The following is a 26,967-nucleotide window of genomic DNA, read 5'->3' on the forward strand; positions in this document are numbered from 1 at the left end:
GTGTCACCTGATCAATCAGACCATATAGATCTCCAAGATATATGACTAGACGATACATTTATTTTGTTCAAAACATTTATATCAAAATTGGGTGTGATATAACTGGGATATATGCGTTCAAGATAATAACACACAGTCTACTCCATTATCTCATTATTTGTCTCAGGTACCGTAAAGGAACTGTGATATACTTCGGCATATATGCTCCGGCACCAGACAACCAAACATGGCTTCACCGGTGGCTTCTTCACTGGTTATTCTGATCACAGGTTGTGCCCAAGGCATCGGCAAGGATGCAGCTTTGTTTCTTGCACGAGATCCACAACGTCGCTTCAAGGTGTATGCTACCATGCGTAATATGGCAACAAGACAAGAGGAGTTGAAAACAGAGGCAGGGGATATTCTTAACGATACCCTGTTTATTCGGGAATTGGATGTTACCAAGCAAGAAACTATTGATAACACTTTGAAAGAAATGATCGAGATTGAAGGAAAAATTGATGTTTTGGGTAAGATTTCAATCATAGGCTATTAAAAGGGCATCGTGAGATTTCACTAAAATTGCGCCCTCAATTTTGGTTGAGGTTCATTTTTTAACATAATATGCAATATGTATCCAAATATTAATCAGTATCTGAAATAGTTAATCATTTATATCAGCGTCGTTCATGATTTTGTAGTTCTGGATCCGGTGAAGTTTATTTATTTATTTATTATTTTATTTATTAAGTCATATTTTACCAGGGTAGCCCAGTCAGTGCATAGCACATGATATACATAGGGGCCCTGGAGAACATATATACACAATATAAAATTAGATTGTTTAAATTACACAATTATAATTATACAAAGCTCAATTTAAATACATAAAAACTACATAACAATTTAAAACACAACAATAATATTATTATATACAATTATTGTTATATGAGTATTGATAAAAACTAAAATGACAAAAGAATAATAAAATATTATCATAGCACACACGAAGGAGATACATAAAACATAAAATACATTAATAATAAAAGACATATAATCTGAATTGCCATTATTAACTGAGATGTTCAAATATTGTTGATTTAAATGAATATAACTTATTTATTGCACGAATATGATGTGGTAATTTGTTCCATTCTATTGCACCTTGGTATTGAAACGAGCGCACGTGACTTTCATTGACGGCAAGAAGTTTATCTGCACTTGACCTAGTATTTACATGATGCGTGTTATTTACAAACTTGAATTTACAGCTTAGATAAGAAGGAACAAGATCATTTAAACATTTAAACACAATAATGCACTTGTGAATTAACCATCGATTTTTAATGTTAATCCATCCAAGTTTATGACGAAGCTCTGTAGCACTATGCCAGGGGGGATAACCTGTTATTGCCCTGGCAGCCCTATTCTGAAGTTTTTCTAGTCGATCAAGATTTAGGCCACTGCAGCTACTAAAAACAACATCACAATAATCAAAAACTGGTAAAATCATGGATTTGTACAAAATATTCAAAGTATTGATGTTGAGGCAAGACCGGAGTCTGCGGACAATTCCAATTCTTTTACTAATCTTATTACATAACTTTTCAGTGTTACAGTTCCAATTCATATGTTCATCAATAATTACACCCAGATATTTGCAATGGGAAACTCTGCATAATTCTTCATTATTAACAATTGCACGAACATGTTTAAAATTTACCAGTCTCTGGGTGTGCCAATAAGCATAAGATTTGTCTTTTTACATTTAATGTGAGTTTGTTTTGGCACAACCATTTACCAACATTGTCTAGCTGAACATTTAAAACAGACTGCAGATTATCAGAATCATTAGAGGCATAAAACAGAGCTGTATCATCGGCATATAAAACAACTTTACATTTATCATCAATTACACTTGTCATATCATTAATATATAAAATGAATAAAAGTGGCCCCAGTATTGAGCCCTGTGGCACGCCGGTATCAATTTTCAAAGAATCAGATAAAACACTATTAATAACAACGGACTGATACCGGGAAGTTAAGTAATTTGTGAACCATTTATGCTCAGTACCTTTAATTCCTAAATTGCACAATTTGGATAAAAGAATTTCATGATTGACAGTGTCGAACGCTTTTTTTTAATTCTAAAAATATTGCACCAGTTACAAGACCATTTTCATGTTATTCAAAATGAAGTCATTTACATCAAGCAATGTACTAGATGTTGAATGTTTGGCACGAAAGCCTGACTGCTGCTCAACAAGAATATTATTTTCTGCTAAGAAATCTCGTAGCTGACTATTTACGGCACACTCAAAAATTTTCATGACTACTGGCAAAACAGAAATAGGGCGATAGTTATTTGTATCATCTCTATTGCCCTCTTTGAATAACGGAGAAACCTTAGCATGCTTCCACTCAGTGGGTACAGAACCTGATTTTAACGACATATTAAATACAAAAGCAAGTGAATGAGCAATTTCAGTAGCTCCTAACTTGAGAAGCTTTGCATTTATCCCATCTAATCCTGTAGCTTTCTTAGGATCTAACGATGACAACTGTTTCAAAACAAAATCAACATCAATATCATGAAAGGAAAACTGTACATTGGAATCTGAATGAATATTATTATCATGATTAACATGGTCATAATTCTTGGCAAGTTGTTTACCAATACCAACAAAAATCTATTAAAGCTGTCAGCTATGTCTTTTGGTTCAGTACAATGCTCACCATTTTCATCTTGAACTGAATTGATGGAACAAGCCGATTTATTATTTGGCAAAAGCTCCTTCAAAGTTTTCCACAGTTTTGCAGAATCACCTTTACAGTTATTGATCTTACCACAGTAATGCTTCCTCTTCAGTGATTTAGCTAGATTATTCACTTTATTTCTGGTTTCTTTATATAACAACCATGCTTCATCAGTTTTTTCTTTTTCAGTTTTACCTCTGTAATAGTCTCTTTTCTTAGACATTTGTAAATACTCATCATTGATCCAAGGAGTTGTATAACCTTTACATCGGATGTTTACAAAAGGTGCATGATTATCACACACTTCAAGAAAAGTTTTTCCACATATACCAAGCATCATCAACACATTCATTTAACTCAATTTTATACCAAGGCACATTTCTTAGATCATTACAGAAATCCACTTGATTAAAGTTTCTGAAAGATCTAGTTTTAATTATTCTGGGTTTGTACTTTGGTTTAGTACATTTTTTGATAACATAAACCAATGAGTGGTCACTTAAGCCAAGTGGAATTACACCAGATGAATGAAGCCTATTACATGCTGCATTAGTGTATACATGGTCAATACATGATTTTGTTGTTTTAGTGACTCTGGTGGGTTTAGTAATAAGTTGCCTTAGCTGAAAAAGTTGGCAAAGATGTTTCAAAGGTTTGGCGAGACCTGTTAATGAATCAAGATTTAAATCACCAAGAAGAAAAATATCCTTTGAAGTTGTACTTAAAACATTCAATTGATTTTCCAATCTTTCAAAGAAATGATTCTTATTCACCTTTTTTTCTGATCTATAAGCAGTACCAACATAAAAATAGTTACTGTGGGAAGTTCTATTTTCACCCACAAAGATTCAATATCATCACACATATTCATACTTATTAATTGACTTGAGTATTTTTCGCTGACGTACATTGCTACACCACCGCCATGTCTATTTCTATCTTTTCGGTATAATACATAACCTGGTATATGAAGCTCATTATTGTCAATATTACTGTCAAGACTGGTTTCATTTAGCGCTAAAATTTCAATTTCTGTAGTTCCAAGAAAAAGTTTGACATGCTCAAATTTACCAGGCAAAGTCACAATATTAAGGTTACAAATTCTCATACCACGATATTTCAATGCATCATAAACATCAGAACCTTCCATGACAATCAGATATATAACAATTACAGGTATAACAAAAAATTTATAAAACTAAACAAAAACAATTATATAAAAACAATTATATAAACTACGTTAAACAATATATGATAATTTTATTAACAAGGATATAGAATCACTAAAATAGTTCAAAAATAGTTAACTATATCCTAGCAACCAGCATTTTTTAGAGCACAGTATTGCACGATCATTAACAAAATTAGAAAAGTCTTCATGCGAACGGATAGATGCATAGTTCGCAAAAATATAAACACATTGACAGCTATCACACTAAGCCGATGAAAAGAAACGCTCGAACAAATCATGCCTATAATTATGACCGAGGACACTAACAACAAAAGATGTGCACTAAACACAACTTTTAATATTGCCAAATGTGATAGCTGAGAACAACATGATGAACAAGTAATACTATAAAATTTACAAGAAAGAATTTGTGAAACTCAACTCTGACACTGAAAATAAGCAAAGTTTTGAAAACGCAAATACTTTTGGGCTAAAAACACATAAAGCATAATGTTAAAGCACAGATATTTACATTATTAAAGTAAGTGTATGAAGCAAACACAACGGAGTATAAACCACATTATTATAAGTGACAACATAAATGACAAAGAGGAACACTTTTCTTTACGATATGATAAATCAAAAGTTATTTTAAATGCAAGTCCTCTAAAGTTGACACTGGACGAATTTCTTCCTTTCCATCACGCTTTACTAACGCTAAGATTCTACCATCAGATGACCAGGACGAAATGACTTCTTCTACCCGCGATACCTGTTCTAATAAAGTCTGATTTGCGCGAGTTAGGTCTTCTTTGATGGTAATACCTGTTCCTTTTAATTTTTTTCTGACTATCATGACTTTCTGGCGTGAGCGGTAGGTAGCGAATTTGACAATTATTGGTCTTGGTTTCTTGCCTGGTTCGCTGGTCTTCTTTCCTACTCTATGACACCGATCAATTTCTTGTAAGTCTACTTTAACACCTAGTTTATCGCGAGCTAGATTAGTTACAATTGCATCGCAGTTTTCCTTTTTCCCTTTCGATTCGGGGATACCGAAAAGTCTAATAGAATTGCGACGCGTATATTGTTCTAAATCGTTCAGCTTTCTCGCAGTTTCATCAGTGTTTTCTGTTAAATCTTTAATCTGTACCTTTAGTTTATTGTTTTCATCGGATTTCTGCTTCAGTTCAGACTGCAAGTCGAATAGAATCGAGTCCTGTTTGGCAATTTTCTCCTCCATAGTCTCAATCTTGGCTTGGATAGTAGATACCAAGGACTTCTCAAGGAGCTGTTTAAAGGCTGATGTCTTCAAAAGGTGTTCAACAGCTCGTGGAACAAGTTCTTCTAAATCCAAAGAGAGATCCGGTGGATTATCAACAATGGCCGTATCTGTATCAAGATTCTTTTTCTGATTTCTTGATTTCGATTTCGATTTACCTTTGTTGTCGCCCGCCATCTTGGATGAGTATCTCAACGGTTAAACTTGCTCGTGAAGTAGACTGGTAAGAAAATGCCAAATTCCAGGAAATTACTGCAGAAATGTATATCAAATCATTCCAACATATTCCTTGGTACTTATTTCATGTACATATAGCTGGTTGCTAGTGAAGTGGCGGTTCAAAACTTAAATTTTAATACATTTTGACAGGAGGATATACAGTAGTGAACCTCCTTTATCGACGGTGTTTCTAGAAATTATTCCACAACACAGTCCAATAGTATATGCTAAACGCGACGCTCACAATATATTTCTTATTTTCAATATTTACTATTTTGTTTCTTAATATGTAACTGCTCGGTAGGCTCTTTACCAGTCGCTTTGAGTATAGGCTATTAAATCTATCATCAGCAAATTTGCATAAATGTTCAATGTAGTATATTTAAGTTCGAATTTCGATACCTATTATGGTATAAGTTATGCTATAATTATTATCGTGCCTGTCTGTCTGCACCTGTCACGTCAGTCCTTTGTCTTGCATTCCCACATTGTCTCGTCTTCTTCGTTTGTACCTGTCCCATAATCTCTTGCTTTAAGGGTGGCTAATTTTTTGGGCTGTGTTACTCTTGGTTTACTCGATATGTAATAACTGTTTTCTCCTTTATTGTATGATACAAAAGCAGCGTGAAAAAAATTAAACTGAAACTGAAAACTGATAACCCATTTTTGTGGCACCTTCCTAGTTCAACCAGTACCTTAGGATAAGTCTTAGGGTTGTTTTAAGTGCTGTAGTCTGAAGGACGGATTATTATTAGGACAAGAATCACGTAAACATGCCAGCATTTCGACAGGTTCAGTTGCCAAATGATGATGATGATGATATCGTTATAGACACGGCAGAGTGCCGAATACGCAAAATTGCTCTCTGTAAACGGCGTTTGAAAATCTTGGTACCATTCCATTGGCCCTCCTAAAATTTGAGAACATTCTTGAGCACTCCTTTGAAATGTATATTATAGAAGGGAATGTGCACAAAGTATTTGCAATAATTGCATGTTTTGAAACAATCTATATCATCCCTCCGAAAGGGTATTTACAGATATTCGGCTTTATGCTAAATCCAAAATGTCTTTACCGCTGCACAAATAGTTGTATACGAGGTCGAATACGAATTAAACTAAACTGCTCAAATAAAGAAAGTCCGCAGTCATGTAACCCATCCTATACCAAAACCTGATCTTGTTATGACAATTTGATTGATACGATCGTGTGCAAAATCTTGTTAGCTCTAATTTGATACCAAATTTGCTACCAAACACTCAAAAGTGACAAAGATTGATACCAGTTTATGGCATTTGGTGCATTTTCAAAGTTGCAAATCAAAACGAAGCACGCGGTCGAAATTGCTTAGCGTGGCAATGTGGTCAAGCTTGCTTGCCCATGATGGGCCCCTGTCGACTATCAAAATTGCGCGCTTTCTTCATGTTATTCAATTGTTAATTTAAAACGCATGGATTGCTACAGTGCTGTACTGATGAATACTAGGGCACGATGCGATCGAAATGACCTAGCGGTTGTTTCGGGCTGTGTCAATGGTCACGCTCTGCTATTCACCTCTACAGGTCCGCGTGGTCCGTTTTTAATTTGCAACTTTTGAAAATGCACCAAATCTCATATACTGGTATCAATCTCTGTGAATTTAGAGTTTTTGGTAGCAAATTTGGTATCAAATTGCAGCTAACAAGATTCTGCACACGACCTTTTCAATCAAATTGTCATAACAAGATCAGGTTTTGGTGTAGGACGGGTTACATGACTGCAGAATTTCTTTATTTGAGGTATTTACGTGTAACCATACAATACTATAGATCAATCTGATTTATATAGCTAAGTATACGATTTGTCTTTTGTTCAAATTCATAAATCGCACTCAGGCGCGATTCGTCCAAATCAAAATTTCGGTATCTACGTCAGGGAGTAAGATTTACCATTAATTTTTGGTGGAAATAAAAGATCACCAAAAAAATAATCATAAGCATAAAATAACTCCATTTACTCAAAACTCTCGATTCGTCACTCTGCCGAATTTATAACGATATGACGACGACGATGATGATGATATAAAATAAGGACAATTTTTAATTCCTTTTAGTCAATAACGCAGGAGTCTATGGTAATAGTTGGTGGGAAACAGGTCCAATGGAGACCTTCTATGATGTCATGGAAGTCAACTATTTTGGATGCGTCAGAATGACTAGGGCAGTAGTCCCTTACATGAAAGAGAAACGGAGTGGCAGGATTCTTCAAATCTCAAGTGTGTGTGGATTCCGAGGTACTTGCTTTTAGTTAAACAATCGTTTACCTGAGAGGCTGTGCAATAATTATGCGCCCTGGTGTGAGGGTAAAATCGGGGTGGGGAAGAAATTTGTGGCGAGCCGAGAGGAGGGGCGGCAAGCGATTTTTGGCACACATTCATGGGGCGCCTTTCAAATAAAACGCTTTAAAAAGGCTTAGGAAAACAGTACGGAAAGGCTTTAATATGCAAATTTTCGTGCTCGCTGCGCTCGCAACATATATCTGCACCATTTAAGGTTTGCACATTGGGATCCAAATTTTTTTCATGTACAAAGGGGGGAGGCGGACCGAGAGGGGGGAAAGTGATTTGTGTCAGACCGTTCGGAAATTCCCCCGGGGCGCTCATAATTATTTCACAGCCTCTCAGAATATTTTTCAAAATGACAATTGAAGCCATATAATTCACATTTTTTACACTATTGATGGTTATAGTAGTACAGACCCAATAATTCTATAATGTCTTGCTTTAATTAAACAGCACATTGTAACCTATTATTGGTTATTGTAGAACATACCTCAACATGTGGGTCTAATATCAGTTGTAGTAACTACAAATTTGTAGAAGGTGCCATAGGGTGTTTAGAGTGTTAACTATTTTCATTATAAATGTCGCAAAATATTAATATTGACAATAATTAATAATCTGTTTCACCTCTCCATATATTCATACATTGCTCACCTGTATTTTCATATCATATTTTGTGGTGAAAAATTATTACAAATGTGCAATTTGCAATAATTTTTGGAGCAACGATTTCTTCGAACCGACGGCTAAGTGTGTATGTGAACATGGTGAATGCACATTAAACACATACAAACACATACACAGCACCTGTTGGAACTCCCGGCCGGAGCCGGGAGTTTCAATTATTGGAACTGGTCTAATATAGACTTACGAGACGCAAGAGGTGTTGAGAGGCGACTCGATGAAACAATTTATTTAAGATATTCTTGGTTATAGTAGCACACACATCTCAAAATGTGATCTAATAACTGTAGACTAACTCTAATCGAGCAACAAGTGATTGTGACTTTATGATTTAAGTTGCCAAAATGTGGGCGGACGTTTGATATTGTGCTGCATTCCCCCGAAACCCGTAAAAGATGGTTAATTACACAGCCGTTACAGGATCTTCTTCTTTACACACTAACCATGCCCCTACATGTCACATGAAACCCGGGGGGGGGGGAAGGACATGTAGGGGTCATAGGGGTCAAAAACGTGATTTCAACTCAAAATGCTACTTCTCCCACAAATTACGTAGGACAGTAACGCCACTTGCACACATGCGTTGTTATTACCCAGTGTCTGTAAAGCATAAAACATATCCTTGCAATTACTGAAAGTTGGCTTGATGGTGATAATCGTGATTTGCGTACATTAAGTGATCTCAGAAATACCTTTCCTGATTTTGATATTTATCATTATCCCAGAATTGGTTGTAGAGGAGGTGGTGTTTTATTATCCTCAGGAAGGGGTTTGGGGCAACGCTGGGCGGTACTTACAATTTTACATCCTTTGAGTGCCTTCATGTTACAATCTTCCCTGCCCATGGACCATCTGTAAGGATTTATACCATTTACAGAATCTATCCTTCCTGTTCTTTACTGAATTCTCGAGTTTCCTTGAAAATGCTAGCACCTTTCCTGGACAGATCATCCTGAATGGGGACTTCAACTTCCACGTTGACGTTCCTGATGATAGGGAAGCATCTCAATTTTTGGACCTTATTGAGTCTGCTGATCTTCAGCAGCATGTCAGAGGAGCTACTCATATTTCTGGTCACACTTAAGACCTTATTCTGACCAGAAAATCTAATGGCTTGGTCTCTAATATCAATATTGTTAGAGACCTTCCCTCGGACCACTTTGCTGTTGAATGCAATATAAGCATTTGTAGACCGAAACCATCCAAGAAAGTCATTTGTTACCGGAAAACTCGTGATATTGACATTCCCAAGTTTCGTCACGACATTGAATCGTCCTTTATTTATGAATCTCCAAAGGATAATCTAGAAGATCTTGTTGAGCATTATGACACTGCTCTTAAATCCATTTAAGACATTCATGCTCCTGAAATTAAGCGTGCTGTTACTTTGCGACCCAATGCCCCGTGGTTCACTACTGAACTTCGTGAGGCCAAGCAGGACAAACGTCGTGCTGAACGTAAATGGATGCAATCTGGCCTTGAAGTTCATAAACAGATTTTTAAGGATGAAATAAGGAAATACAAAGCTTTACTTGAAACAGCCCAGACTAATTATCATAAAGAAAAGGTTGCCACTTGTGATCAAAAGCAACTTTTTTGTACTGTTGACAGCCTTTGTTCTAACAAATCTACCAAGGTTCTTCCATCTGTTGATGACCCCAATGATCTTGCGAATCAATTTGCTTCCTTTTTTGAGAACAAAATTTACAAATTACGTGAGAGTCAAGATCAGTCATCTGACCTGAAGGTGCCTGTTTTGACCAATTTCATCAGGTTGATCAGGAAGATGTTCGCAAGGTCATCATGGAGTCTCCATCTAGCTCTACCTACCTGGTTGCTCAAAAACTGTTGTGATGAGTTACTTCCTGTAATAACTAAGATAAAGTCTTACCTCCGGTATTTTCCCCAATTCATTTAAGATTGCTCATGCAACTCCTCTTTTGAAAAAGAGTAACTTAGACAAAGAGAGTCTCAGTAATTACAGACCAATTTCTAATCTATATTATGTCTCCAAGATTGTAGAGCGTGTTGTGTCAAAACAGTTGAATGATCATCTGCAAGCAAATAATCTGCATGCCATAACCCAGTCTGCTTATCGGAAGTTTCATTCAACTGAAACTGCTATGGTTCGTGTAATGAATGACTTGCTACGTGCAGTTGATAAACACAACGAGGCAGCACTAGTTCTTTTAGATCTTAGCGCTGCGTTTGATACGATTGATCAGGAACTTCTGATACAGCGTCTTTCCGAGAGATTTGGAATTCATGGTATTGTTCTTGCGTTTTTTAGATCATATTTGACTGGCCGCTCTCAGTTTGTAAATATTAATAACATTGATTCTGATAAACACATGTTATTCTGTGGAGTCCCGCAGGGCTCCGTTTTGGGACCACAGCTGTTCACCATGTATATTTCTCCCGTCGAAGATATTATCAATGCTCACGGTTTGGAGAAAATGCAATATGCTGATGACACTCAAATATACACAATTTTGTAAGAAATCTGAAACAACAAATGTGCTTTCAAGACTAGAACAGTGCATTGATGATGTGAAAGCATGGATGATTCAGAACAAACTGAAACTCAATGATTCAAAAACCGAACTTATCCATGTTACTTCCCAATTCATTAACTCTGCTCAACTTCCTCCTGTAACAATTGGTACATCACTCATTGAACCCTCACCTGAGGCTCGTGATCTGGGCATCCTTGTGGATGATAAACTCTCTCTGAACAATCATATTACAAACATTTGTCGTACTGCAACTTATGCCATCTGGAAGATCAGCCAAATAAGGAAATATCTTGACAATTCCCAAACTGAACGACTTGTCCATGCCTTTATAACATCTCATCTTGACAACTGCAACTCACTTCTTTATGGCTTACCTTGTGCTCAGATTGACAAACTTCAACGAACCCAAAACACTGCTGCGCGTCTCATCACCAGAACAAAGAAATCTGATCATATTTCCGGCGTCTTAGAACAACTTCATTGGTTACCTGTCCACAAACGCATCATTTACAAGATTCTACTTCTTACATACAAAGCCGTCAATGGTCAGTCACCGGAATATATTGCTGAACTTGTTTCTTTTTACAATCCACCTCGGTCACTTCGTTCTAGCTCACAACACCAACTTGTTTCACCAAGATGTTTAACTTCTTATGCAAGTGTGCCTTCCCAGTTGCCGCTCCCACACTATGGAATAAGTTACCAATTCATATTCGTCAAGCACATTCTCTGAACTCATTCAAATCGCAACTCAAAACTCACTTATTTATTTCAAATGTCATTTAATTTGTATTTATTGTTTGTAGTGTAAGTTTGTAGTTTAAGATAGCATTTATTTTCTTGTTTGTAAAGGGCATAGAGACATGTTTTGTTTATGCACTTAAAAGCGCCTCCATATCATATTATTATATTATAAACAGATTTGAGGTCAAAGTTATTTGATTTGATTTGTTCGGGTTGTGACAACCCTGGATAACCCAAGAAAGCCTCTATTGAAGCCTATTTCCATTGGGGTCCATTTGAACACAGGGACGGGTTGGGAACAGTCAGGGGTTAACACCCTACTCTTTTCGAAACTGACTGCGAGATACATGTACAGGTATGGCTCTCTGCACACGGGACCGACGGCTTAACGTCCCCTCCGAAGGACGGAGTACTTTCATGGTTCATTTACCCAATTCTAAATGAACCATGGACTTTTTTTTCCAAGTCAATATCCCAGCAAATCGCCACCGCCGGGAATTGAACCCGGGACCTCATGCACCAAAGGCAAGTACCCTAACCATTGCGCCACGCTCTCCCTTAAGGGGTTACTTCCGGTGTAAGCTAAGAAAAACATCGGAGAGTGACGGTATGTTCACGCATGAATTATGTTTAACTGTTTACCCTATGTGTTATTTTTTATTTGGGGTCAAAGGTTATTGAGGGGTCACTTCCGAAATATAAAACGAAATACCTTCAAACTGCTACTTCTCTCACAAATTACGCAGGATGGTGACGCAACTTGCACACATGCATTGGTATATACTCAGCGTCTATGAATCATACACAGATTTGAGGTCAATGATCAATAAGGGGTAACTTCCCGTTCAAAAATATTATCAGCTAAGAAAAACATAGCACAGCGCCGGTATACTCACACATGCATTGATGTCACCCAGAGTCCCCGCCCAGTGTATACCTGGTATTGTTTTTATATATTTGGGTTCAAACATCATTAACGAGTCACTTCTGGTCTAAGCAGAAAAACCTTCAAAATGCCCCTTCTGCCACAAATAACATGGCAGAATGATGCCACGTGCAAACATGTATTGACATTAACCGACGTCTATGAGGTTTTCACAGGTTTGGGGGTCAAAGGTCATTTAGGGGTCACAACACGGCTTTGTTTGTGGTCTTAAACCACAGCTATATGTCAAGTAGTTCTTGTTTATACGTTCATGAAAGTTCATGTGTGTTGGTATAAATCATGATTTTGATTTAAACTTTTGATCCAAACACAAGGAATTAATTTTTACCAGAATTTTCAGATGGTACTCCATCTTTCATCAGCGAGTGAGTGACTATATCAGGTCGCGATCCTTTTTACCTTTGATCACTCGCTGATGAAAGATGAAGTAATGTACCATCTGAAATTCAGGTTGGAATTAATTTCTTGTGTTTGGATCAAAAGTTCAAATCAAAATCGTAGTTATTGTTATACTTTTTGTCCGTATAACATGTATAAGAATGCCGCAATAATGTTCACTCTCTCTCTCTCTCTCTCTGTAGCTGTGTAGCGCTGCTGTGGTCTTCACAAGAGTACGCCATCTCACTCGATCTGATGCCAAGTGCGTTGCACCTTGCATTCCCTGGTTAGAAACCAGCTTCACGTCATTAGTCCAATATGTTGGTGGACGTCCTCTTCCTCGTTTGCCTTCCATAGCCCCTTGCAAAATCTGTTTTCTACACCTCCATGTTTCCTGACAATATGGCCAAAGTACTTCAGCTTTCTCTCCATTATGCCGCTTCTGATGGTTAGACTTGTACCAATCTTGTCGAGGATCCAGGAGTTTGTTCTTCTGTCTTTCCATGTCACTCGTAGAAGCCTCCTGTAACACCACATCTCAAAAGCATCTACTCTTTTCCTATCATTCTTGGTCATAGCCCAAAACTCGCATCCATAAGTGGCAATGGAAAACACAGTTGCACGAAGTAGGCGTACTTTGAGGTCAATGGATAGGCCTCTGCTTTTCCATATGCTTGACATGCCCTGCACAGTTGTCCTTGCAATAGCCAGTCTTCTCTTAATTTCAGTTGTGCTGTCACCACTGTTGTTAATCATTGAACCCAGATATTCAAATTGATTCACCTCCTCAATCTGCTGTCCATCTATCACAAACTCATCACTTTTTCGCTCTCTGTCTACAACCATTATTTTTGTCTTCTTTGTGTTCAGGAGAAGGTGTTTTTCTTCGCTGGCCTCTTTGATGCGCTTCAAAAGATCAATCAGCTCTACTCTGCTGCTACAAATAAGAGTGGTATCATCGGCGTACCTCAGGTTAGTAATTCTTGTACCGCCAAACTTCACTCCACCTTCAAACCCCTCCAAAGCTGTTCTCATTATGTCTTCAGAGTAGATGTTAAATAGGTTTGGTGATAGCACACAGCCCTGTCGTAAGCCTCTTCCAATCTTGAACCAATCTGTGTCTCCACTACTTGTTCTGACTGCCGATTCTTGGTCTTCATATAAGCAGCTGATCAGATCCACAAGATGACTTGGGAAACCCATCTTTTCATAGTTTCCCACATCTGAGGGTGGCTAACACAGTCAAAAGCTTTACTGTAATCTATGAAGCAAAGCACGTGTAAAGAGGAAGTCTATGCTCTCTGCATTTCTCAATCACATTCCTGATATTGACAATTTGGTCCCTAGTACCCATTCCTTCACGAAATCCTGCCTGCTCATCAGATATTTCTTGCTCCATTTTGTTCTTCATTCTCTTGATGATGATCTTCAGAAGCACTTTACCTGCATGACAAATCAGGCTGATGGTCCGGTGATTGGCACACTCACTCTTTCAAATTTCCCTTCTTTGGCAGTGGAATAAATACTGCCCTGCACCAGTGTCTCGGCCATTTCTTCTTTTTCCAGATGATACCACATAGACGCCACATTAGGTCTATCCCTTCTTTCCCAGTTGCCTTCCACAACTCAGAAGCTACATTATCAATGCCAGGTGACTTAGCATTTTTCATTTGTTCCATGGCAAGCTCAACTTCAGATCTTAATGGTGGAGGTTTTTCCTCACTCGTTTCACACTGTACATACACCTTGTCATCTTGTGCCTCAAACAGCTGGGAACTATACTGAACCCATCGCCTTTTGATGTCTACACTTTCGGTAAGAGTGTTACCTTTCTCATCATTTATAACATCCATCCTGGGGGTCCACTTCTTGGTAAGTTCTTTGGCAATACCAAAAGCTATTTTTGAGTCACCCTTACATCTTTCCATTTCCACACACTTCCTTTCGATGTAGTTATACCCGCATGCGAAGCATGGACGGGTATATTGCCATCCTGTGGTTATACCCGCATGCGAAGCATGGACGGGTATATTGTTATCCTGTGGTTTCTTCTCCTCCTTTTTATACCCGCATGCGAAGCATGGACGGGTATATTGCCATCCTTGGGTTTCATCTCCTTATACCCGCATGCAATAGCATGCAGGGTATCTTCCCATCCTGTGGTTTCTTCTCCTCCTCCTCCTCCTCCTCCTTCTTCTCCTATCAAACACATCATTCTGTCAAAGCTAGCGCTAAAACTACAAGGGCCCCAGGGCCCATATGTGGTACACTTATGGGCCCTACCCCGTAGATGTGCCTTTTGCCCATCTCGGCCCCAGAGGTCAAAGGTCACGGGCCCCAGGGGCCCAAATGTAAAAACACAAACCATGCCGATTCTCATCAGATGAAGCAGCCTCAGGGCCATAAGTTGGTACACTGATAGTCCCAAGGGTACTCTATAAATACAAGTATACATGAGCCCCATATGTTATTTCTTATGGGCCCCAGGGCCCCAAATGTTAAAAATATGGGGCAACAGATTGACAAGCGTAGCTCTAAAGCTACAAGGGCACTAGAGCTCATATGTTGCACATGTATAAGCCCTAAATTGTAGATGTGCCTTTTGCCCATTTTGGCCCCAGATGTACAAGGCTAGAGGCCCCAGGGGCCCAAATGTTAAAACAAAGGGCCGGCCGTTTCTCAGCAAATAAAGTAGCTACAGGGCTCAGATTTGGTACACAGATAGGTTTTCAGTATTATATTGTCATATGTATATATGTACCCCATATGTCACATAATATGGGCCCCTGGGCCCCAAACGCTAAAACATAGGGCCGTTCGTTACTCTGTAAATAAAGCAGCTTTAGGGCTCAGAGTTAGTACACAGATTGCACCTGAAAATCACATTGTTATATGTACATGTGAGCCCCATATATTACATTATATGGGCCCCAGAGCCCCAAACGCTAAAACATAGGGCCGGCCGTTACTCTGTAAATAAAGCAGCTTTAGGGCTCAGAGTTAGTACACATATTGCACCTGAAAATCACATTGTTATATGTACATGTGAGCCCCATATATTACATTATATGGGCCCAAGGGCCCCAAACGCTAAAACATAGGGCCGGCCCTTACTCAGTAAATAAAGCGGCTACAGTGCCCAGCTTGAGTCTACTGATAGCACTAGAGAATTAAACTTCAACATATGTCCATGGGCCTCATAAGTCAAATATTATGGGCCCCATGGCCCCAAATGTTAAAACAAAGGGCCGGCCGCTTCTCATCAAATAAAGCAGCTTCCGGGCTCAGAATTTGTACACAGTAGCACCTGAGAATTATATTGTTATTAACACCCACATACCCCCCTCCCCACCCTACACACGTAGGACTAAACAGATATCCGTATTATAATTATTAATATAACTAGCGGGATACCCGCGCTTCGCGCGGGTCCCCGCTAGATGAGTAAATGGGTAGAATCATTGAAAAGGTACATTTTATTTATATAAATCTGTCTCTTCTTACATTTATACCCGCATGCGAAGGGTATATTTATACCCGCATGCGAAGCATGGACGGGTATCTTCCCATCCTGTGGTTTCTTCTTCATCTCCTCCTTCTCCTATCAAACACGTCATTCTGTCAAGGCTAGCGCTAAAACTACAAAGGCCCTGGGGCCCATATGTGGTACACTTATGGGCCCTACCCTGTAGAAGTGCCTTTTGCCCATCTTGGCCCGAGAGGTCAAAGGTCACGGGCCCCAGGGGCCCAAATGTAAAAATACAAAGCACGCCGTTTTTCATCAATTAAAGCAGCCTCAGGTCCCTGAGTTGGTACATTGATAGCCCTAGGGGTACTCTATATTTACAAATATACAAGAGCCCCATGTGTTATATAATTTGGGCCCCAGGGGGCCCAAATGTTAAAATATTGTGCAACCGATTGACAAGGCTAGCTCTAAAAGTACAAGAGCACTAGGGCTCATATGTGACATATGTATGAGCCCTAAGTTGTAGATGTGCCTTTTGCCCATTTTGGCCCCAGATGTACAAGGCTGGGGCCCCAGGAACAAATGTTAAAACAAAGGGCCGGCCGTTTCTCAGCAAATAAAGTAGCTACAGGGTTCAGATTTGGTACACAGATAGGTCTTTAGTATTATATTGTTATATGTATATATAACCCCCATATGTCACATAATATGGGCCCCTGGGCCCCAAACGCTAAAACATAGGGCGGCCGTTACTCAGTAAATAAAGCAGCTACAATGCCCAGCTTGAGTCTACTGATAGCACTTGAGAATCATACTTCAACATATATATATGAGCCCCATAAGTAATATTTATTGGGCCCCAGGGCCCCAAATGTTAGAACAAAGGGCCGGCAGTTTCTCATCATATAAAGTAGCTTCATGGCTCACAGTTTGTACACAGATTGCACCTGAGAATTACATTGTTATTTGTACATATGAGCCCCATATATCACATAATATTGGCCCAGGGCCCCAAACGCTAAAACATAAGGCCGGCCGTTACTCAGTAAATAAAGTAGCTACAGTGGCCAGCTTGAGTCTACTGATAGCACTAGAGAATTATACTTCAACATAATAATGTACATGGGCCTCATAAGTCAAATATTATGGGCCCCAGGGCCCCAAATGTTAAAACAAAGGGCGGGCCGTTTCTCATCAAAGAAAGCAGCTTCCGGGCTCAAAATTTGTACACAGATAGCACCTGAGAATTATATTGTTACTAATACCCACACACCCATCCACCCCACACACGTAGGACTAAACAGACAGATCGTATTATATCATAATTGGAAATACCAGCGTGAAGCGTTAAGGCTGTTCCAGTTAAATTACATACCCATTGGCTGTTCCATTTAATTTACATACTCCCTCTGAAATGGCTGTTCCGTTTAATTTACATACTCCCTCTGAAATGGCTGTTCCGTTTGATTTACATACTCCCTCTGAAATGGCTGTTCCATTTAATTTACATGCTCCCTCTGGAATAGTTTCCCCCTATTCATATTGCATAACCTCACTGTGAGTAAGAGAGACTGACAACAGCAACCTATGGAGAGTAAGAGAGACGACTCCCTTGGGAGGGGACTTTTTACAATTTCTTTTTTTTAAGTGCTACGACAGTGCAACCCACATTCAATTAAAGCTTGTGACTTGGAGTTTCACTTTTTACACATTTTCTGCCCAATTGGGCGACTTTTTACAATTTCTTTATTTTAAGTCCTCAGCAAATAAGGACTGTAAGTTTGGGTACACCGATAACATGCGGGTATAGCCGTATTTGTGTACAAATATATAGCCTTCTAGTTCTCCTTCTCCTCCTTCTTCTATCAAACACATCATTCTGTCAAGGCTAGCGCTAAAACTACAAGGGCCCCAGGGCCCATATGTGCTTACACTTATGGGCCCTACCCCGCAGATGTGCCTTTTGCCCATCTCGGCCCCAGAGGTCAAAGGTCACGGGCCCCAGGGGCCCAAATGTAAAAAACACAAACCATGCCGTTTCTCATCAGATGAAGCAGCCTCAGGGCCCTGAGTTGGTACACTAATAGCCCCAGGGGTACTCTATATATACAAGTTTACATGAGCCCCATATGTCATATATTATGGGCCCCAGGGCCCCAAATGTTAAAATAAGGGGCAACAGATTGACAAGGCTAGCTCTAAAACTATAAGGGCACTAGGGCTCATATGTGGTACATGTATGAGCCCTAAGTTTTCAATGTGCCTTTTGCCCATTTTGGGCCCAGATGTTAAAGGCTAGGGGCCCCAGAGGCCCAAATGTTAAAACAAAGGGCCAGCCATTTCTCAGCAAATAAAATAGTTACAGGGTTCAGATTTGGTACACTAATAGGTCTTAAGCATTATACTACTATATGTATATATGAGCCCCATGTGTCACATAATATGGGCCCCAGGGCCCCAAACGCTAAAACATAGGGCCGGCCGTTACTCTGTAAATAAAGCAGCTACAGGGTTCATATTTGATACACTAAACGGTCTTTAGCATTATATTGTTATATGTATATATGAGCCCCATGTGTAACACAATATGGGCCTCAGGGCCCCAAACCCTAAAACATAGGGCCGGCCGTTACTCAGTAAATAAAGAAGCTACAATGCCCAGCTTTAGCCTACTGATAGAACTATAGAATTATACTTCAACATATGTACATGAGCCTCATAAGTCAAATACAATGGGCCCCAGGGCCCCAAATGTTAAAACAAAGGGCCAGCCGTTTCTCATCATATAAAGCAGCTTTAGGGCTCAGAGTTTGTACACAGATTGCACCTGAAAATTACATTGTTATATGTACATATGAGCCCCATATATCACATAATATGGGCCCCAGGGCCCCAAGCGCTAAAACATAGGGCCGGCCATTACTCAGTAAATAAAGCAGCTACAGTGCCCAGCTTGAGTCGCTTGATAGCACTAGAGAATTATACTTCAACATATGTACATGGACCTCATAACTCAAATATAATGGGCCCTAGGGCCCCAAATGTTAAAACAAAGGGCCGGCCGTTTCTCATCAAATAAAGTAGCTTCCGGGCTCAGAATCTGTACACAGATAGCACCTGAGAATTACTAACACCCACACCCCACACACATAGGACTAAACAGACAGATCCGTATTATAATATAATAATTGGAAATACCAGCGTGAAGCGTTAAGGCTGTTCCAGTTAAATTACATATCCATTGGCTGTTCCATTTAATTTACATACTCCCTCTGAAATGGCCCCAAAATAGGCTGTTCCGTTTAATTTACATACTCCCTCTGGAATGGCTGTTCCATTTAATTTACATACTCCCTCTGGAATAGTTTTCCCTAATCATATTGCATAGCCTCACTGTGAATAAGAGAGACTGACAACAGCAACCTATGGAGAGTAAGAGAGACGCCTCCCCTGGGAGGGACTTTTTACAATTTCTTTATTTTAAGTGCTACGACAGTGCAACCTACATTCAATTAAAGCTTGTGACTTGGACTTTCACTGTTTACACATTTTCTGCCCAATTGGGCGACTTTTTACAATTTCTTTATTTTAAGTCCTCAGCAAATAAGGACTGTAAGTTTGGGTACACCGATAACATGCGGGTATAGCCGTATTTGTGTACAAATATATAGCCTTCTAGTCCTCCTTCTCCTCCATCAAACACATCATTCTGTCAAGGCTAGCGCTAAAACTACAAGGGCCCCAGGGCCCATATGTGGTACACTTATGGGCCCTACCCCGTAGAAGTGCCTTTTGCCCATCTTGGCCCCAGAGGTCAAAGGTCATGGGCCCCAGGGGCCCAAATGTGAAAATACAAAGCATGCCATTTCTCATCAAATGAAGCAGCCTCATGACCCTGAGTTGGTACACTGATAGCCCTAGGGGTACTCTATATTTACAAATATACAAGAGCCCCATATGTTATATATTATGGGCCCCAGGGGCCCCAAATGTTAAAATATGGTGCAACAGATTGACAAGCCTAGCTCTAAAAGTACAAGATCACTAGGGCTCATATGTGGCATATGTATGGGCCATAAGTTGTAGATGTGCCTTTTGCCCATTTTGGCCCCAGATGTACAAGGCTGGGGGCCCCAGGGGCCCAAATGTTAAAGCAAAGGGCCGGCCGTTTCTCAGCAAATAAAGTAGCTACAGGGTTCAGATTTGGTACACAGATAGGTCTTTAGTATTATATTGTCATATGTATATATAACCCCCATATATCACATAATATGGGCCCCAGGGCCCCAAACGCTAAAACATAGGGCCGGCCGTTACTCAGTAAATAAAGCAGCTACAATGCCCAGCTTGAGTCTTCTGATAGCACTTGAGAATCATACTTCAACATATGTACATGAGCCCCATAAGTCATATATATTGGGCCCCAGGGCCCCAAATGTTAAAACAAAGAGCGGGCCGTTTCTCATCAAAGAAAGCAGCTTCCGGGCTCAGAATTTGTACACAGATAGCACCTGAGAATTATATTGTTACTAACACTCACACACCCATCCACCCCACACACGTAGGACTAAACAGACAGATCGTATTATATCATAATTGGAAATACCAGCGTGAAGCGTTAAGGCTGTTCATGGAAGTAATACACATGGAAGCTGGTCAAATACTACATCAAAGTGAGTATCATACTTGCCGCGATACTGAACAAAAGCAGTACAGTTGAAAGTGGAACAATTGAGTCATCGCATGGTCAAAGTGTACCATGTCTAAAATCAAAGTTCCCGCTTAAAAATCAATAGCAGTACGAGGTCGTGTACTAAGTCCTGGGCTTATATTACCGCAGTGCATGACTAGTTTTATGAACACAAACAGATTTTATAAAATCCCTACGTAATGGTCAGAATGCTATCAGTTTAATTCATACAATTTTATTAAAAGTATGTAATTATGTGAAAACCTACCGATTAAATGTATATATATGCTAGACTTTCAGATAGCAATTTTAAAACAGAAAATGAAATGAAATACAATTTATTTTACGCAGAATGTAAAAATAATACCCGACTCTGGAACATTCTGGTCAACAGCAATTTCGGGCAGCCCCGGGCACACAGATAGATGCGGGATTCATTTTATAATGTAAAGCATGTGCCAAGTGCGCATATCAATTATTACCGCTAATTAGCGGTTTAGACGTAAATGCATGATTTCCAATATTTTGAAGTTTAAGAAAATCTGTAAGTATAGGGTAGAAATCGATATTTTGAATGGATTTCTGTAATTATGGATTACAAATCTAACATCCCTGTCCCTTTTTTCCGAATAAAAACAACATACTTGAAACATAATCAAGAAAAACACGATTTTTGCTCAAAACAATAAACCTGTAAATAAACGAACTGGCAATAAAGGCGGCAAGTCTGATCCACATCAAATACACGCTGACTACATTGTTATCACAATAGCTTGATACGTACCCTCTATAGAATGTTACGTAAATAATTCAATAGGTGTTGGATCGACCAGCTTCCATGTCTCTTACTTCCATGGGCTGTTCCAGTTAAATTACATACCCATTGGCTGTTCCATTTAATTTACATACTCCCTCTGAAATGGCCACAAAAAGGCTGTTCCGTTTAATTTACATACTCCCTCTGAAATGACTGTTCCATTTAATTTACATACTCCCTCTGGAATAGTTTGCCCCTAATCATATTGCATAGCCTCACTGTGAGTAAGAGAGACTGACAACAGCAACCTATGGAGAGTAAGAGAGACGACTCCCCTGGGAGGGGACTTTTTACAATTTCTTTATCTTAAGTGCTACGACAGTGCAACCTACATTCAATTAACGCTTGTGACTTGGACTTTCACTTTTTACACCTTTTCTGCCCAATTCGACGACTTTTTAAAATTTCTTTATTTTAAGTCCTCAGCAAATAAGGACTGTAAGTTTGGGTACACCGATAACATGCGGGTATAGCCGTATTTGTGTACAAATATATAGCCTTCTAGTTTCTTTTGTCCTCCTTAACACTTTTGGAGACCTCTTTGTTTAAGCGTGCCCATTCTTCCTTTCCTCCATCTGCCTTTGCTCTCTTCCTGTCATCAGCTAGGTTTAAGGTCTGCTGAGAGATCCACGGCTGTTTCCGTTTCATCTTTCTAGGGATGTACTTCTTTGCTGTGCTCTGGACTGCTTCTTTCATGTCTTCCCACAATTCATTTGGGTCTGCTCCTCTTCATTAACTTTCAGTAACTCGTCAAACCTGTTCTTCACATCTACTGAATATTGAGTGGGAATGTTGTCAACATCATACCTGGTAGGTGGTGCATTGCCTCTCTTAGCTCTCAGTTTTAGTTTTACTTTTGCTACAAGTAGCTGATGGTCACTACCACAGTCAGCGCCTGGCTTGTTCTATCTCCTGGGCTCATCCAAGTCCACAGTCTCCGTGGATGATGCTGAAATAGCGCGTTCCCAATGACTAGGTTATTAGCTTCACAAAATTCCTCCAGTCTGTCTCCACGTTCATTTCTGATCCCAAGTCCATATTGGCCTATACACCCAGTTTTCTCCTTCATTTTAAGATTTAAATTGAAGACTTGATTTTCCAATTTTAGGTACTCCTCTACTTGTAGAATACACTGCCACCAAGTTTGCCCTGGAGGGTTTCAGTGAGTCTATTGCTCCACCACTGAGGAAATTTAACATCTGGTAAGTACAATCATGTTACGTAATAGAGCCTTAGTATTCACGAAATATCAGTTAATGGGCTATAGTTGTGATAACATTTAATATTTGCATGTTAGACATTGACCAATACAAATTTACTCTTTTAGACTGAAAAATTAGTTGAATAACAAACATCGTTGTATCATCGACGGTCGATCCTGAGATCGATCAAATTTGGCTGTGGTGCTTTAATCTTTGCAACTACAAGTATAATTTTGTTATTAGTCACGTAGGTAACCCTAAAATGTCGTTTAAAGTGTATTTGGGCTTTATAATTATGGTTAAAAACAGACATTTCCTCCGATTTTGATAACAAAAAATTGCATAAAAAACATATTTAGATAAACATTGTAAATCATGATAATTTTCGGTGCTCATTAGTGAAATAAATTTGGCTTCATTTGGTGCATTTATAGACCATGATGGTAACATTTCAGATCTTATATCTACAAAAAACGGACATGACATAATAAAATGATACTCATTTTCAATGCTTGCGGTGTTACAAAGTGAGCAAATACGATCGTAATAATCAATATTTTCCCTTCTACCCATTTCGACCTTCAACATGTGATTTGAACATCTAAGTCTAGAAAGACTCTGACAAACCATTTATATTCCATACCATAAACGAAATAAAAGTGTTCAAAAATGTTAAATGTTCATTTATCTCATTTTGTTTGCGGTGGGACCGGCCGTATCCCTATTTACTTTCAATTTCATTTGTTGCATCATTGACAATGTAGGTCTTCTTACTGTTATCTTTACCGGTACTAATTTACGATACCGTAAGTCCGATCTTTTGATAGCTGGATCCTTGTCAAGTTGAAGTTCCTTTTTCTTGTCCAATAGGCGTCTTCTTATTTGTCTTGTGCCTGCCGAGTAATCTTCACGGATGTAATAATTGGTGTCTTTCAGCTTTTTTGCTGCACCTAGAACGCGTTGTTTATCTTTAAAGCGCGAGAATTGAACAATTATAGGTACAAAACCCTCTGTCTTTGGGCCATTTGATATTCGATGCACGCGTTCTAATCCTTCACCTATGTTAGTTTCTAAGTTATTTTTGACGAAGATACACCCATTGCTTAAAATAGGACGTAATTACGAATTATCCTTAAACGTGGTGCTCTAGCAGAAATCTAGCAAATTTGCAAGACACACAACTAACATTTGTGTGTCTGTTGAACCATTCGATGTTTTCTTCTCATATAAAACCATGTTTCATTTCCAAGGCATGTCAGGAAGCTCAACTAGAACCAAAATATCTATCCTGAGTAAGCAGTTGGACAACCACTTCTTGAAAACATTTTATGGACATTATCCAAAGCTACAATATGATGCCTAATTTTGGCTTTAGTTGATAACCGTTTCCGATGCACCAAATCTGTATTCGCTATAATCCAACATATCTTTAACCAAACATAACATTATCATCAAATAACTTTTATTCTGTAGCCAAGATTAAAAGGTAAAAATATCCTGGCTTGTGAGATAATAGAGATGTGATCGATGATGGAGGTAGTACCTTTTTGAATGACCTTCGTATTTCGAATCTTTCCAACCAATCTAATCCGCACACAGCGTCATCGTCCCTATATCTTCGTGTCAAAAATTGCCGTGATAGTACGATGAATCCTCTCGTTTTTAAACAGCTACGCATGGCGATTTTGTTCGAGATAGGCCGAGCGACTCAGGCTAAGCATATCATTTACAGACTATATGAGATTCCACAGAGCCTGCCACACAGTTTCTATTCTATGTTTTCAGTATGATATAGTATATGATCAGTATCCCATATGGTATTTCTATTACAAGAAAATTTGATTTGTTTTCAGGTAAATCCAAGGTTTTATTTTTAATACACTAACTGGAAATTAAATACACTAATTAGCGGGGACCGATATTTTGCTGTGGATATGTTTTACTGCATTTTATATGTAACGATTTTGAAATCCAAAGTTAAAATTGTGATATATTCAACTGTTTGAGAAACGAATTATATAAAGGAACCCGTGGGATCCAGGTGCTATATCTATAATACAATGTACATTATCGACTTTCTTTATCTGCGTCAATAATAGAAAATCGATTTCAATCGAATTGAATACATGTCTCCATTTTGAGTTTGTACTACACCATGGAGCGATCAAGCGATCGATTTTGAGCCAATCAGATAGGCCTCCTTTTCTTGCGTTCGGTGAAATATACCAATCGGATAGGCCTCCTTTTCTTGCTCGGTGAAATATACCAATCAGATAGGCCTCCTTTTCTTGCGTTCGGTGAAATATACCAATCGCCCGTCGCTCACCAACGGAGTATTAAGTTTATATTTATAACACTGGGTGTCGACACTGTGCCGCATCTCCCTCACGATGTCTGCTCACGGGCCGAACAAAATATTCACCACGTGTGTCTTTTGTTAGGAGCCAAGATGTTGAAGTATATATATGTTCTTTCGCTGTGGGATCATGTTTTCACAATAAACCACAAACTTATTTGGATCTCTTAATTTACAGGATTTCTGTATTCCAGCCAGGGTATGTAGCGACTAATAAGGCTAAACAGTTTGGTGACAACGCTACTGCTGGTGTTGCTGCAGCAGCCAGTATAATCCCAGGAGAAGAAGAGCGAAAGATTATCACGAATATGATGACCTCCGATCCGGATATCTTCTTAGGGAATGAGGTGCTGGAACCTAAAGATTTGGCGAAACAGTTGCAAGATGTTATCCTCTCACCCAAACCTGATTTTTGGTATCAGACTTCTCAACAAGTAAAGAGATTGGCAAGGGAAACGTTTGTTGACCCGACGGGCAACGCGATCATGAATGCTTGGTTAAAGCAGTAAATTGGTATAGACGAATCCAACGAGCCAAGTCATGGTCAGGATTTGGACGGCCATGACGGGTCCCCGCATGCACCAAACTGGTGTAGTGACTGCCCAATTGGGTGGATTAAAGCCGCTTAAAATTCGATGTTAGATTCTTTTGTGTTGTACACTGTCATTATTCTTTTGTCTACGTGTAACACAGGTGATAGAATGCAGTTTAAAATACCCTCCAAGGCCGAATCATTTCACATTTTAGGTGAGATGGAGCTGATGGGGACCCAACTTTGGCAGCCATTGAGGTGTAGGAATGCGTGAAATTGGATTCATCTATTGATAATAATATAATTATCACATATATGGTTTCTCATTTGAAAACCTGTTCCTAAATAAATAATACTTAGCACTCAGAATAATATAGTTAAGCACTTTGAACCTTGAATGTCCTTCCAGTCTCAAAATTATATCTTTGTAACATAGATGTATTCGAGTCTGTATCTTTCCATTTAACCATGTCTCTATCTCCTTCCAAAAAGAGTTTATTTGATGGCATTCCCAGAACATGTGATCAATTGTTTCTTTATTTTCACATAAATGACAATTTTCGTTCTCTTTCAGATTAATAAGCTTTAAATAACTATTGCTTGGAATAATTCGATGAAGGATTTTATATTGAAAAAATCTCATTCTTTCTTCAGTGGTAATTTGATAAGGTAATGTCCAAATGTATTCCCAATTTAGATTACCCAAATGATCAAACAAACGATCATAATAATTCTGATTTACTGGTTTTGTTGATTATGACATATTAAATTGTTTAGATACATCACGAGTTGTTAACTTCTTTACTTCTAACGAAATGTTTTCTTCAATACTTTTAAGTTTTCCCATATCTGTTTCAGAAAGTTTCTTTATTTCTAATTTCCATTCCCTTGGTAAACTATTTATA

At 38.9% G+C, this 26,967-nt stretch overlaps 2 protein-coding genes across 2 annotated transcripts; one reads left to right on the forward strand and one right to left on the reverse strand.

Moving 5' to 3' along the window:
* The first annotated feature begins 52 nt into the window (after positions 1–52).
* On the forward strand, positions 53–26,967 carry LOC140172125 (retinol dehydrogenase 8-like). Its single transcript, XM_072195467.1, has 4 exons — positions 53–509; positions 7,501–7,680; positions 23,081–23,174; positions 25,709–26,967. The coding sequence occupies exons 1-4, from the start codon at positions 227–229 to the stop codon at positions 26,037–26,039; spliced, it is 888 nt and encodes a 295-aa protein (XP_072051568.1). The 5' UTR covers positions 53–226; the 3' UTR covers positions 26,040–26,967.
* Positions 4,557–5,596, reverse strand: LOC140171965 (uncharacterized). Its single transcript, XM_072195313.1, has one exon. It carries the CDS (start codon positions 5,364–5,366, stop codon positions 4,557–4,559), a length of 810 nt encoding a protein of 269 aa, XP_072051414.1. The 5' UTR covers positions 5,367–5,596.

The sequence above is a fragment of the Amphiura filiformis genome, chromosome 15 (assembly GCF_039555335.1).
Source record: "Amphiura filiformis chromosome 15, Afil_fr2py, whole genome shotgun sequence".
NCBI lineage: Eukaryota > Metazoa > Echinodermata > Ophiuroidea > Amphilepidida > Amphiuridae > Amphiura > Amphiura filiformis.

Bases quoted from the DNA above. Each gene is read 5' to 3' on its own strand.
- LOC140172125 (XM_072195467.1), top strand. From the start codon at position 227: ATGGCTTCACCGGTGGCTTCTTCACTGGTTATTCTGATCACAGGTTGT. The intron at 7,681-23,080 runs GTACTTGCTTTT...TTCCAATTTTAG, and splicing joins AAGTGTGTGTGGATTCCGAG to GTACTCCTCTACTTGTAGAA. The intron at 23,175-25,708 runs GTAAGTACAATC...CTTAATTTACAG, and splicing joins CTGAGGAAATTTAACATCTG to GATTTCTGTATTCCAGCCAG.
- LOC140171965 (XM_072195313.1), bottom strand. From the start codon at position 5,366: ATGGCGGGCGACAACAAAGGTAAATCGAAATCGAAATCAAGAAATCAG.